Here is a 15,201-nt window from a genome sequence, read left to right as displayed (position 1 = left end):
GACACTGTACCCACATTTTTTCTTTTGTGATTCAGATAGAGCATGACATTTTAAGCAACTTTCTAATTTACTCCTATTATCAAATTTTCTTCATTCTCTTGGTATCTTTATTTGAAATGCAAGAATGTAAGTTTAGATGCCGGCCCATTTTTGGTGAACAACCTGGGTTGTCCTTGCTGATTGGTGTATAAATTCATCCAATAAAAAAGTGTTGTCCAGAGTACTGAATCAAACAAAAAAACTTAGATGCCTTCTTTTTCAAATAAAGATAGTAAGAGAAGAAAAATTGCTAATAGGAGTAAATTAGAAAGTTGCTTAAAATTGCATGCGCTATCTGAATCACAAAAGGAAAAATTTGGGTTCAGTGTCCCTTTAAGATAGATATTTAGCAAAGAAAACAGAACGCCGCTCCTGGCTCTACTGAGCGGGTCTGTTTTCTTCTGCTAAGCGCATCACGGGCACGCTGTCTAGTCAGCGCGCCTGATCGCGCTATTAAAATCAATGTAGCTCACTCCCGCTCTGGTCTGGTAGTGGGAGCGAGCTACATTGATTTTAATAGCGCAATCGGGCCGGTTGTGATTACACATCGTGCCCAGATGCGCTTAGGAGAAGAAAACAGACCCGCTCAGTAGAGCCAGGAGCGGCGTTCTGTTTTCTTTGCTAAATATCTAACAATTTGCTTTAGAAACCTGGCGCTAAGCTAACGTTATATATGTACTATGTGCAGAATTATATATTATTTACTAGGTTTACTGGCCCTTTAAGATATTCTGCTTGCAGTCCACATACAATGTAAGGATCCCGTATAATTTGACTATTATAGTTGCAAGAAATTAAATTTATAAAAGGCAGAGTGATGCCATTTAATTTTTCTTCTGCCACAAACACAGATTTGAATTTTCACTTTCTGTGGTGAGATTTTCTGTAGGTCATTTTGAAACTAAATTAAACTTCTATTAGGCAATTACACTAAAGCACCATCTCAATTGCAATGTGTTGATTAACTAGGGAATAAAGCAATTTTAAGTTTTATAATATATTTATTAAATACCTTATTAAGTTTTTTAAATGTCTCAATGGGGACAACAAGAAATGAAATTATGCTCCCAAGACTACAATGGATACCAACAAATTTGGTGGTGCACATAGTCACCATATTGGGGGACCCAATCTCTAGGCTACTTAAAGGGACAGTCTACTCCAGAATTGTTATTGTTTACAAATCTAGATAATCCCTTTATTACCCTTAACTCAATTTTACATAACCAGCACGGTTATATTAATACACTTTTTACCTTTGTGATTACCTTGTATCTAATCCTCTGCAGACTGCCCCCTTATTTCAGTCCTTTTGACAGACTTGAATTTTAACCAATCAGTGCCCTCTCATAAGTAACTCCACAGGCTTGAGCACAATGTTATCTATATGGCACACATGAACTAACGCCCTTTAGCTATGAAAAACTGTCAAATGCTTTGATATAGGAGAAATCCTTCAAGGGCTTAAATATTAGCATATGAGCCTACCGAGGTTTAGTGCCCTATCTGAATCATGAAAGTTTAATTTTGCCTATACTGTCCCTTTAACTTTTGCAAATAAAAACAGTGTGAAGAATTGTATTCTATGATCCTATTCACAATTTATTTACAATGAAGTAATGAACATAAGATACACAAAGAAGTGCAAATAGTAATAAAATAAATTATTGATGCAGAAATTATGGAAAGCAATTTTATTATGGTTAGTACAAAAGTTGTTGAATAAAATACCTTCAGCCGGTTATTTCCAAGGTACTCTCCATCCATCTTTTTAATGGCTTTACAGACACTTGCAATATCACAGTACTGTAAGAATGCATATTGAGGAACGCCATTCACTTTCTTAACATCAATATCCTGCATGGGAAGGGAGATGAATCATCAATTGTACAAAAGCAGCATAATACAAAGCAAACTGTAAACAGACGTATATGGGAAATATTACTACATATATGTAATTAATCATATTAGATTATTGTTTTACACATGCACGTTAAAGTAATTGTAAAATTTATAGAATTAAAGCCCAGTATCTGAAAATACTCTTAAAAGCAGGGGCACTTTAAATCATTAAACTTTACACATATTGAAGAAGAAAAAACACACAACCTTAACTTTTTGTTAGGGTAAACAGACCTCCGACCCTCTGCCCACTTCTCCTTCTGTATTTTGCATATCGATGACAAATCCAGCTTCCTCCAATCGATGCATGCCCCTATTATGTCCAGCTCAAGGGGCACACAACGATTGGAGGAAGCCGGATTCGTCATTGATATGCAAAATAAGTAGGAAAAGCGGGCAGAGGATCGGCGGTCTATTTAACAAAAAGTGTTTTTAAAAAAAAAAAAAAAAAGCATGTTTATAAAGTTTCATGAATTAAAGTGCCCCTGTTTTTAAGAGAATATTTAGATACTGGGCTTTAATTTTTTAAACTTTACAATCACTTTAAGAGCATACACACATATGTAACAGAAAAAAGGAGAGGGGGAGGGAGTATACACCTCATGGATACGGATTTTTTTTTATTTTTTTCCAATCCTTGTACAAACTTTTTTTTTTCCTTCCCCAAAACTTTTAAAGGTTTGCTAGTAAAATATACTATTTGATTAAAGTGAAAGTCAATCCTAGCGTTTTTGAAACGCTAGGATTGACTATTGAAACAAATAAAGGGGACTTTCATTTATGAAGTATAAAAGATACTTCATGTAGAAAGCTCCTTTATTTGTTTCAACAAATCGCCGTTTTGAGCTGCTAACGAAGCCCAAGGCAAAAAAAATTTTTTTGCTAAGAGGTGACATTTTTACCTCTTTCAATAGTCAATCCTAGCGTTTCAAAAACGCTAGGATTGACTTTCACTTAAAGGAGTACTCAACATACACACACAGGTTTACAAAGTAAAAAAAGCAGTCTAAGGATGTTCTAATTATGACAATCTAGCTGTTGGACAATAACATTGCAGTGTCCTCAACAGAAAATGTAGCCAGCCAGAAGGAATGATTAAGTAGTAGTGTAATGTTTTCATATATTATTTTTAGCTATCCAAAGCACAAACTAATTGTATAATTTAACATAAATGTATTTCATGATCATTTGTGCAATAACAATTAAACATTTTTAATATTAACTAATTTTAGCTTAATATTGACTAAAACATTAGCTGGGTGCTGCAGCCGCTAAATAAAAGGTCCTGGGGAGAACACTTTGTACAATCACTACAAAATAATGCTTGGTGTAGAAGACATGGAAAAAACATAATTTTAGACTTGCTAATGGATTATCCAGAGAGAGCACTTTTAAAATGTTCCATTTTAAAATTCACTCATTTTTTTGTGCATTGAGGAAAAGAAGATTCACCTGTTTAGTCTCAACTTCCCGTATAAAATAGTATAGTTATAAAACACACACGTTTTACTAGGTTAATCGCTTTCATTACAAGTTCTAAAATCAAATTAAAAGGGACAGCCAAGTCCAAAATTTACTTTTATCACCAATTTTGCTTTGTTCTCTTGGTATTCTTAGTTGAAAGCTAAACCTAGGTAGGCTCATATGCTAATTTCTTAGACCTTGAAGGCCGCCTCTTATGTGAAAGCATTTTGACAGTTTTTCAAAACTAGAGGGCATTAGTTCATGAGTGTCCTATGAATAACATTGAGCTCACGCATGTGAAGTTACCTAGGAGTCAGCACTGATTGGCTAAAATGCAAGTCTGTCGAAAGAACTGAAATAAGTGGGCAGTTTGCAAAGGCTTAGATACAAGGTAATGACAGAGGTAAAATGTGTATTATAACGGTGTTGGTTATCTTTTTAAAAAACAAAAATTCTGGTGTTGACGATCCCTTTAAATCTTCGAGATCACAAGCACAATATTAAAGAAATTATATGCATAATCAATTACGGTTTACTAGACACAAAATTGCTTATTTCAACCTGATACAATGCTGCTTAAACTTGCTTTTGTCCTACACATTGGTATTTTATCTCCAACCATAAAAACATTGTAGCCGTTTTCATCTTCATTTTATCTCAATTATTTTGTAGGAAGCCATTAACTTTCTAAAAATATAGTATTTCCGTTTAAACCCTGTAAAACCAGCCACTTTAAAAGTAATCTATAAGATCCTAGCATGTTTCTCAGTCAATGAAGATCAATAAAATGTCTTACGGATAGATTGATATTTTTGTTTCTAACTTAACGTTGAGAATTTCCACTAGGGAGAGTCTTACACACTACTGATCTGTAAGTAATGCTTCCTTGTTGTTAAACCTCAGATACAGCCATCAAAGTTTGTCTGTGTTCTCTCTCATAACTACCAGTCTATCAGGAGTCAGTAATTCATCAACTGTTCATGCAAACTGTTCCTGAGCATGTGTGTCAATACCTAATACTTCAGGTTGCTTCTGCCCTCTCATGTTGCCGCTTAATGTCCTTTAATTCTATCTGGGTAATATTTTTGTGATTTTGCGTACCCTGTATGCCTCCCTCGCACTGCATACTATCCTCACTCATCTATGTAAACAAAAGGTAAGCAAGAGGTGTGTGTGTATGCTCTATTTCAGAAGAAAACAAAGTAACCAGAACTGAAAATTTCAGGGAAATCTGAAGCAAATAGTTCACATAAAAAGTAAATTAAAACCTTGCTCCCATTGCAAAGTATTTATAAACATACCCCTATAATTATAACTATATGCTATCATCTGTTTCTATCAGAACTGAGATAAATTGAAGTCTTTAATAATTGGAAGAATCAAACACAATATTTACAATAGATCAACGCATAGAACAGGGACGCTAAACACTTCATGCACCTCCCTCTAATTATAGGTGCCGCCATTTTGGAACTTTGGTTTTACTGCAGAAATCTGAAGGAAAGTTCCTGCACATGTGCACAAACACGTCAGCAGTAGAATGTATTGAAAGATAGATTTCAACATGGTGGCACCCAGGGAGGCAGGTATAATCTCAAGACTATGCTCAAAAAAATGTTAATTAGGGCCAGATTACAAGTTGAGCGCAAAATATTGATTCTGAGAAAGCGATAATATCACTCAACTTAGTTATACCAGCGCATGCAAATATGCTGGTATTACAAGCGAGGTTGCGTTAACATTGCACGGAAGCATTGCGGTCATGAGAGCGTGCTGCCATAGGCTCCAATGGGAGCCTCGTTCTCATGCCGCCAGACACTAGCGCATCAAAGGGGGTAAGTCGAACACAGCAAATATAAATATATATGAATATATACATAGGGACCTAACATGTTATTTTGGGGGCAATTAGGGGACAATTAAAAAAAATAAACCAGAGGTCTGACCACTGGTTAATTTTTTGAGTGCCAATTGCTGCCGCAAGCTACTAAATGATAAATTAATGTCTGTTTCAATTAATATATTGTAAAATTAAAATAAAAATAAAAAACTACAAAAAAGAAAACTATAGAATACTTTAAAGGGACAGTCTATACTAAAATTGTTACAGTTTAAAATGATAGATAACGCTTTTACTACCCATTCCCCAAGCTTTGCACAACCACCACTGTTATATTAATATACTTTATAACCTTTAAACCTGCATATTTCTGCCAGTTTCTAAGCCACTATAGACAGCCTTTAATCACATGCTTTTTTATTTGCTTTTCACAACAGGAGACTGCTAGTTCATGTGGGCCATATAGATAACATTGTGCTCACACCCATTTAGTTATTTAAGAGCCATCACAACACAGCACTAAAAAAAAAATCACACAAAAAGAAGGATGTTCTACATTTTATTATTTGTGATGCTAAAATCTGGTCAAATATTGTTAATGTGTGTTACACTGGATACATACATTTCACGAGAAATATGAAAGGGGAGAAAAGTATTGTGAACTACACCACCTTTATCCTATGCTGAAATTTAATATAAAAAAAACATTTTGTTTAAAGGACCATTAAACTTGACATGTAAACATTGAATAAAATGTTTAATTATTGCAAGTGAAACATTATTGCAATATACACGCATTACTTATTTTGCAGCCTTCTGTTGTAAAATACATCTAAAAAGTGTGCTTGACTTTTTCCCAGGGAAGCTTGGGTTAATACTTTTAGGCAATATATGTGAGCTTTTGTTTACTTTTCCCTCCCTAAGCTTCTATGGTGTCACATGTTTTTAAAAGGTGGATCATCATTATGGACCTTGATGTCTCGTATTTTGTTAAAACAAAAGATAACATTTGTTAGTGTGAGCAACTCATTACATACCACTATCTCTCCAAACCGCTGAAAAATGTTGTGTAAGTCAAGATGAGTGGTCGTTTTCTCCAGGTTTCCAATGAACAAAGTCCTTGTTGCTTTAGGGTGAAATTCATCTATCCTTTCGTCCAGTGGTCGAAATTCGTTCTCACTTTCTGTTTCTGTAGATAAAATAGAGGGAAAATGTGGGCAAGCCTGCACAGCTGCTTTACAAGCTAGCAATGACTGGTGACGTAAGTGGCATATGGACAAACATTTCTCTATTTTTTGTTTCATGTCAAGCCCGTTTTTGAATTTTTGTACTCCTACTTTACTATTTTGTGCTACACAAACACAAGTGGTGTGTTTCACTTCATTATACTAAATAAACCATTTATTTATAAATAATTATAAGGAACAACGTATATTTACTAAACATCAGCAACTAAATTGAAAGGCTCTACATTTATTATCAGATCTGCGTTGCAACAAACCACAATTAAGGCTCACACACATTTTAAAAGGAAATAAACTGGAGAGAGATTGCAATATGTCACAATTTCTGACAGTTCTGTGCTGCGTATATAACCACACATTTTAGTAATTTGGGGATACCCACACAAGTCATTACTTTCTGCAGTACAATGTGTGGATATAAATCATACTATTTTGCTTGTGGGTATACACTGAAAAAAATGCTACTTTTCAAATCAATTTGAATGATTATACATTGTATTTTAATCTGTGTGTTAATCAATTAGCTTGTTTTATTATTATTTTATAAATACTAACTTTGAGTGTTATCTAGGGCTGCAACTAATGATTATTTTCATAATCGGTTAATCGACCGATTATTTTATCGATTAATCGGATAAAAAAAAAAGAATCAATAATTGTTTCCTATATTTTAAATAGAATCCACATACTGAGTGTTACAAATATAAACTTCAGACTAAAACTTTACATTAACACAACTGTTTGTCCAATTTTTAAGCAGCAGAGCAGTTTTATAATTAAGCAAAACAAAAACTGTTTGAAAAGAGGTAGAACTTCCACCTTGGCAAGGGGCCTCTCAATAAAGTAACCCTTGACTTCAATCTAACATAAAACCTATCTTGAATATCTATATGCAATGGTAAATAACCAGCTATAAGGGTAAATAACCAGTCTGCTCTAAAAATAGCAGATATATACTTATAAAGGATGAATCTGGTACATATCGATTAAAAATATAAAAACAAAACAATAAAAACCAAAATCAAAAGATCTAAAGACTGTATATCAATAACAGGACAAAGCCTTACACATTTATTTATACAGTACATATAATCAGCAATAGCAAGCAATCCGCTAATAATTGTGCAAACAGATAATAGTGCACGTCAATTTAAATAACTCCCAGGTATAATACTATATCATGCAAAGCATAGTTCCAAATCACCTGATTTAATATAAACAATCCAAATGATGGCTCCTATTATATCTGGGTTGCACATAAGCCAGGGGTAGTTGTAAACTTATACTGTCCTGAAAAAGTGGAGTGAAGCAGCTGGGGTTGTGCACAAACCAACTAATCGATTATAAGATTCGTTGACAACTATTTTCATAATCGATAATTATTGATTAGGACGATTAGTTGCTCTAGTGTTATCGGTTACACTAGAACTGGCCTTTATTAAAACACTAATGCTTAGGACTACACACTTACAATTCATTCCCCAAACATACAAAGATGTTGTGAAATATAAGGCAGTGGTTTAAAGGGACATGAAACATTTTGAGAATGTTATTGATATTTTATATGGAGTTTAATTCATCAGTTTGTAATGAAGATGTGCTATAAACTTAATTTTTAATGTAGAGCTGAAATTCAAATACCCCACACTCAGGCTGCCTACTTAAAAATTCATTTTTTTTCTTTGAGCTAACTGAATTGTTGTCAAGCTGCAACAAAAGTGCCTTAAGGCAAGAGCACTAATTGGAGAACAGTACAAACCCTTAAGCTCACAGAAAACTGACTTTTGAAGTGGGCGGCGGAACGCAGGGTATATGAATTTTATATCTATATTAAAGTTACAGTGCATCTTCATTACAACTGATGAATTAAACTGAATTAAACTCCATATAAAATATTCTAACATTCCGGATCTGTTTTTATACAGGGACATGAAACCCAACATTTTTCTTTCATGATTCAGTTAGAGCGTGCAATTTTAAACAAATTTCCATTTCACTTCTATTATCAAATTTGCTTTATTGTCTTTATCTTTTGTTGAAAATACCTAGGATGGGTCAGGAGAAGCAAAGCACTACTGGGAGCTTGCTGCTGATGGGTGGCTGCACATAGATGCCGCTTGTCATTGGCTCACCTGTGTTCAGCTAGCTTCCAGTAGTGCATTACTTCTCCCTCAACAAAAGGATACCATAAGAATAAAGTAAATTTGATAACAGATGTAAAAAGCAAAGTTGTTTAAGATTGTATTATATATATATATATATATATATATATATATATATATATATATATATATATATATATATATATATATAAATAATACCATATTATACCCAGTACATTGTGTGATTACTGTAGTTGCTCATATATATCTGTTCCTTACTGGCTGCAGCAAAATAGCTTGTTTATAGTTAAAAATGATCTCTAGGGAGTGAAACACAAAATGATAGTTTAAATTTTCCATTCACACCTTTCACAACGATTTAACAGCTGATATGTTCTATATATAAAGACAGTGTTGTTTGTCCCTTTAATATCTTGTCTTATGCTAACACGTGCATAATATACAAACCAAAACCTAACCATACAAGAGTATATTTTTATGTATAGAGTAGCTAATTACAACCTGCTCTTGCATATGCATAAATATGAAATGATTTGCCAATATAACTGAGAATTACACAATATTATTAGATTACGTTGTAAACATCAATAATATTTCCCTATATAAGACCACCACATAGCAAATGATTATGGACAAGGTATTACAAGTTGAGAATTTTTTCTTTGGTTTTTCATTGAATATATAAATATATAACTGAATGTATAACCAAAACAATGTTACAACTTAAAGTATTAAAAATAATAATAATATCCATAATGCAAAATATCAGGGGGATTTGTATCTTGAATTTCCATAGATCCCCATACTGGCAAGCCTTAAGAGACAGTCAAGTCAAAATTGAACTTTCATGATTCAGATAGAGCACACTGAGCATGTGCAAGATTCACAGGGTAGATATATATATATATGCGCAATTTGTGTTTGGCTGATGTCTGTCACAAGATGCATTAGGAAAGAAAATGTATCTACTACTCCTTTGAAATTCAAACTAAGTGCTTTTGCATTGTATTTTTAGTATGTATTTACTGATTATGCTATTCTAGTCTACTGGTCCCTTTAAATAGTTAGGTGGTCACCCTTATCCATTTCATAGAGTCACTAAGCCCATCGTATTAGTCAGGCTTTGGGCTGCTGACCACAGTAAACTACCTCAATCAGATTTGTTTTTCTATATTCTTTGAACAAGGCATTTAAATGTACCCCTAATTAGCAGTAGCTTGCAAAAAGACAATTAGAGTAATGGTCACACTATCAATTTCTGCAAAAACAAACGAGTGACCAGAGTAAGCTAACAATGCAGTACGCACACTTACAAATATACAAGTAATAAGAGTATAGTTATTTTATTAGTCTAAACATCAATCACCTGTAAATATGGAAGTGGTAATACCACATCCAAACAAGTGTCAACTCTTAACACTCCATTTGATGTGCGACTATGCAGAAGACATACCTGGTCCTACCCATGCGGTCACCTCAATCTGCATGCCAAAGAACAGTTTGCCTTTAGAGGCATTAAGTGCTTTCTCTTGATCTTCCTGCTGCCGGAAAAAGACCAGTCCATAGCGTTCTTCTGATACCCCATGAATCTGTACTGATGTCACCTTTCCGTACTTCTTAAATTCATGAAAGAGGCCATCTTTAAGGCTTGTGTCTAAAGATTTAAAAAAAAAAAAGGCATAAAGAAGTGAAGTGAGAATTTACCTAATTTTACCCTATGGACCAAAAAAAAACATAATTTATGCTTACCTGATAAATTTATTTCTCTTGTAGTGTGTTCAGTCCACGGGTCATCCATTACTTATGGGATATATTCTCCTTCCCAACAGGAAGTTGCAAGAGGATCACCCAAGCAGAGCTGCTATATAGCTCCTCCCCTCACATGTCATATCCAGTCATTCGACCGAAACAAGACGAGAAAGGAGAAACTATAAGGTGCAGTGGTGACTGGAGTTATAATTTAAAATTTAGAACCTGCCTGAAAAAGACAGGGCGGGCCGTGGACTGAACACACTACAAGAGAAATAAATTTATCAGGTAAGCATAAATTATGTTTTCTCTTGTTAAGTGTGTTCAGTCCACGGGTCATCCATTACTTATGGGATACCAATACCAAAGCTAAGTACACGGATGATGGGAGGGACAAGGCAGGAACATTAAACAGAAGGAACCACTGCCTGTAGAACCTTTCTCCCAAAAACAGCCTCCGAAGAAGCGAAAGTGTCAAATTTGTAAAATTTGGAAAAAGTATGAAGTGAAGACCAAGTTGCAGCCTTGCAAATCTGTTCAACAGAGGCCTCATTCTTAAAAGCCCAGGTGGAAGCCACAGCTCTGGTGGAATGAGCCATAAATCTTTCAGGAGGCTGCTGTCCAGCAGTCTCATAGGCTAAACATATTATGCTACGAAGCCAAAAAGAGAGAGAGGTAGCCGAAGCCTTTTGACCTCTCCTCTGTCCAGAGTAAACGACAAACAGAGAAGAAGTTTGTCTAAAATCTTTAGTTGCCTGTAAGTAGAACTTCAGAGCACGGACCACGTCTAGATTATGCAAAAGACGTTCCTTCTTTGAAGAAGGATTAGGACATAATGATGGAACAACAATCTCTTGATTGATATTCCTGTTAGTAACAACCTTAGGTAAAAATCCAGGTTTAGTACGCAGAACTACCTTGTCTGAATGAAAGATCAGATAAGGAGAATCACAATGTAAGGCAGATAACTCAGAGACTCTTCGAGCCGAGGAAATAGCCATCAAAAACAAAACTTTCCAAGATAAAAGCTTAATATCAATGGAATGAAGGGGTTCAAACGGAACACCCTGAAGAACTTTAAGAACCAAGTTTAAGCTCCACGGAGGAGCAACAGCTTTAAACACAGGCTTAATTCTAGCCAAAGCCTGACAAAAGGCCTGGACGTCTGGATGCTCTGCCAGACGTTTGTGTAAAAGAATAGACAGAGCAGAAATCTGTCCCTTTAGCGAACTAGCGGATAAACCCTTTTCTAAACCCTCTTGTAGAAAAGCCAATATCCTAGGAATCCTAACCTTACTCCATGAGTAACTCTTGGATTCGCACCAATATAAATATTTACGCCATATCTTATGGTAAATTTTTCTTGTCACAGGTTTCCGAGCCTGTATTAATGTATCAATAACCGAATCCGAAAACCCACGCTTTGATAGAATCAAGCGTTCAATTTCCAGGCAGTCAGCCTCAGAGAAATTAGGTTTGGATGGTTGATACAAATTTTTGTTGAGGGTTGCAAGAGAATGACTGGGTATGACATGTGACGGGAGGAGCTATATAGCAGCTCTGCTTGGGTGATCCTCTTGCAACTTCCTGTTGGGAAGGAGAATATATCCCATAAGTAATGGATGACCCGTGGACTGAACACACTTAACAAGAGAAAACTGAAAAGCAATAAAAAGGCATACAGGTGATCAGCCCTGTCTTTAAAAGTGAAACTGACTGTTGACTACAACACATTTTCTACTATTAGTACAGATTAGTGATAATCTTTAGAAAATCACTATGCACATCTAAGTCCGTGCCCCAGATCCCATTACAAACAATTACATTAATGCCATATCTGCACACAAAATACCTGTGGAGCGGACTGGAAGATTTTGAACCTTGATTCCAAAACTTTTGCGAGGCTCATCTTTATCCAGGGACAGGAGTGGCTGGGAAGGTGGAGCTGGAACAGCTGCGGACTGTACTGACCTCGCAGGGGACTCATCGCTTGAACTACTGCTGGAGTCACTACTGTAACAATAAGACAATGGTTTTGTACTCACATCATAGCTACGTAAAGATCTGTATATACATTTATTTATACATTACAACAGTGTTTGATTTTTGCAAATGAACAATATAGCACAAAAAAAATTCAGAAAACAAACATTCAACCCTTTGTGTCTGTGTAGAAACCTAGATCTCCAGCAGAGGGAGCACAGCAACCACTAACCAGAAATCTAACACACTTATGCCCAGTGCAGAGTTATCAGTTTACACAGTATTTAGAGACGCTAGCTAAAAACACAGCAAACAAACATGCATGCCTGGACTCTATCACTTTACAACATAATATGTATAATTAAAGATTTTCATGTTGTGGTTTCTTGTGTAACACTAGAAATATTACAACATGGATACATGCAGAGGCGGAGTCTGCAAACTTACAGCAGTTGTGAAAGGCAGTTGGCAGTTAAACCTGCTAAGCGAGTCAGTAACAGGTAATATAGAACACATTGCTATGTAGGTGCATTTGTACTGATCATATCAAGCTGTGCTTCTAAATCAGGGGTTGACAAATCAGTGTCAAGCTTAGAAACCTGCATGAATAGTGAATTGCCCAATGTCCGCTTTTGGAATCCTGACAAGGGTGTTCACATATAAAACACAGGCTGAATAATCCACAAATTAGGAGCTAGAAATAAGATGAATTAGTCATGACCTGACTACCAGTATTTGTCAAACCTTGCTTGTTGGTTAATTCTTCAAAGGACAAATACAATAAGCTTGATTTTGTGTAACTGTGCTCTGTAAAATAGGTTTACTTATAAAAGCTACAAACGGCCAAACCAAGTTATTTATTGTCCTTTTGGTATTTAGAAGCAAACCTAGATTACAGAATTAGCCTGGGGAGGGAACAAGTGCAGTCAGCCCACAAAAACCAAGAGGTGTTTCAAAAAAATCTGATTCAGATAGACCATAAAATTATAAACATATTTCTAATTTACTTCTATCAAATTTGCTGTTATACTTTGCAATTTTATAAACGCAAGGCTCGACAAGCCAAGAATTCATTTTTAACAGATTTCTCGACCCCTGTTATTACATATGACGTTATTTGTGAAAGTTATTTAAAGCGGAAAAAATAAATAAAACAATTCTGTTTTCATGATTCTGATAGAACAGGACAATTTAAAACAACTTTTTAAATTTCCTTTATAGCAAATTATCTTTGTACTCTTGGTATCCTTTATTGAAAAGCAGGGATGCACCACTCAGGAGCCTGCACTTGTCTGGAGCACTATATTGCTAGTTTTGCAAGAGCACTAGAGGGCAGCACTATATCCTGCCATGTAGTGCTCTAGTGCTCTACCAAGGTATCTCTTCAACAAAGAATACCTCAGGAACTAAGCAGATTTAATAAATTAGTTAATTGAAAACTTTTTTTTTTTTTTATTGTATGCTCTGTCTGAATCACAAAAGAAAACGTCTGGGTTTCATATTCCTTTAACCCCTTAATGACAACAATGTACCCTGTATGTCACTGGTCGTTAAGGGTTTTTTCAGGACATACTAGCACAAGTCTAGCAAGAACACGCTATTAATACCCTCCCTCTAGCAGGCTTTGTGGAATAGAGCAGTCTCAACGCTGGTGGCAAGACCGCTCTGTAAAACAATCAAGTCCCCAAAAAGGCCTGTGACATACTAACCAAAGCAAAAACTAAGTGTATATTTTAACTGTTTTAATGATAGTTTGTACAAACATACACTAGTCAGGTGGTGTACCCATTAAAGTGACACTCGTCAAAATTAAGCTTTCATGATTCAGATAGAGCAGCAATTTTAAACAACTTTCCAACTTATTTTCAGTAACAAAATGCACACAGTATTTTTATATTTACACTTTGAGTCACCAGCGTCTACTGAGCATGTGCAAGAATGCACAGACTATACGTATATGCATTTGCGATTGGCTGATGGCTGTCACATGATACAGGAGGAGTGGAAATAGACCACTTTGAAATTTGTCAGAAAAAAAATCTACTACTCATTTGAAGTTCAGACTAAGTGCTATTGCATTGTCTTATTATGCATTTGCTGAGCAAATCTACTGTATATACAGGTCCTTTAAAGGGATATTGTACACTAGATACCTGGGATGTTTCTGTAACAATGTATAGTTTTGCTTATTTTTTAATAACATTGTGCTGATTTTCAGACTCCTAACCAAGCCCCAAAGTCTCAGACGTAGACTGAAGTCTACCGATTCCTGCTTTCTCCTGATTGTGTAATGGGTATTTACCTATGCGGGGGGGGGGGGGGGGGCTAGCCTCATCAACACTGCTAAACTGGGAGATAAGTAAGTTTTTAAAAGGTTTTATACTGGATTTTTATATCCGTATCTGTGCATATTCTTCTTCTTTATAGTATGGTCTATTAAATGCAGTTATATGAAAATTAGTGTATAATGTCCCTTTAAATAGGTCCTGGGGAGAACACTGCACTACACTCACAGACTGGATTTAGTACACAGGACATATCCTGGACAGCAGTGTCAGAACACATTGGGTGTGTTTCTATAATTAATAATCTATAAATAATCTATAATTCTAAATTTCTATAAATTTCTTTAGTTTCTTGACCCCTGGCATGACTGGCAAGTCACAAACTGACACATTTAGCTCTAATAGGTCAACCTGTTTTTCTCATCATCTAGGAATACATGACCCTGTTTAAGCTAGTCTTGTATTTTGGAATATAAAATTGGCCAACACCCCAATTTAGCATTTAAATAAATATTTAAGTGCAATAATAAGGGAAAGAGAATTAGGGTAAACACTAATTATAGAATAAATCA

At 35.3% G+C, this 15,201-nt stretch overlaps 1 protein-coding gene across 2 annotated transcripts in view; it reads right to left on the bottom strand.

The window, feature by feature from the left end:
- SPEN (spen family transcriptional repressor) overlaps positions 1-15,201 on the bottom strand; it is a 109,773-nt gene that overhangs the window by 36,209 nt on the left and 58,363 nt on the right. For both annotated transcript variants that reach the window (XM_053690247.1, XM_053690248.1), the window contains exons 4-7: positions 12,214-12,374; positions 10,066-10,266; positions 6,283-6,434; positions 1,771-1,896 (exon numbers count right to left, since the gene is read on the bottom strand). In XM_053690247.1, coding sequence (XP_053546222.1) covers positions 1,771-1,896; positions 6,283-6,434; positions 10,066-10,266; positions 12,214-12,374 — 640 coding nt within the window. The remainder of the gene's footprint in view (positions 1-1,770; positions 1,897-6,282; positions 6,435-10,065; positions 10,267-12,213; positions 12,375-15,201) is intronic.

This window comes from Bombina bombina, chromosome 8 (assembly GCF_027579735.1).
Source record: "Bombina bombina isolate aBomBom1 chromosome 8, aBomBom1.pri, whole genome shotgun sequence".
Classification (NCBI taxonomy): domain Eukaryota; kingdom Metazoa; phylum Chordata; class Amphibia; order Anura; family Bombinatoridae; genus Bombina; species Bombina bombina.
The sequence above is the reverse complement of the archived record's forward strand: the minus strand, read 5'-3'. Positions and strand labels throughout refer to the sequence as shown.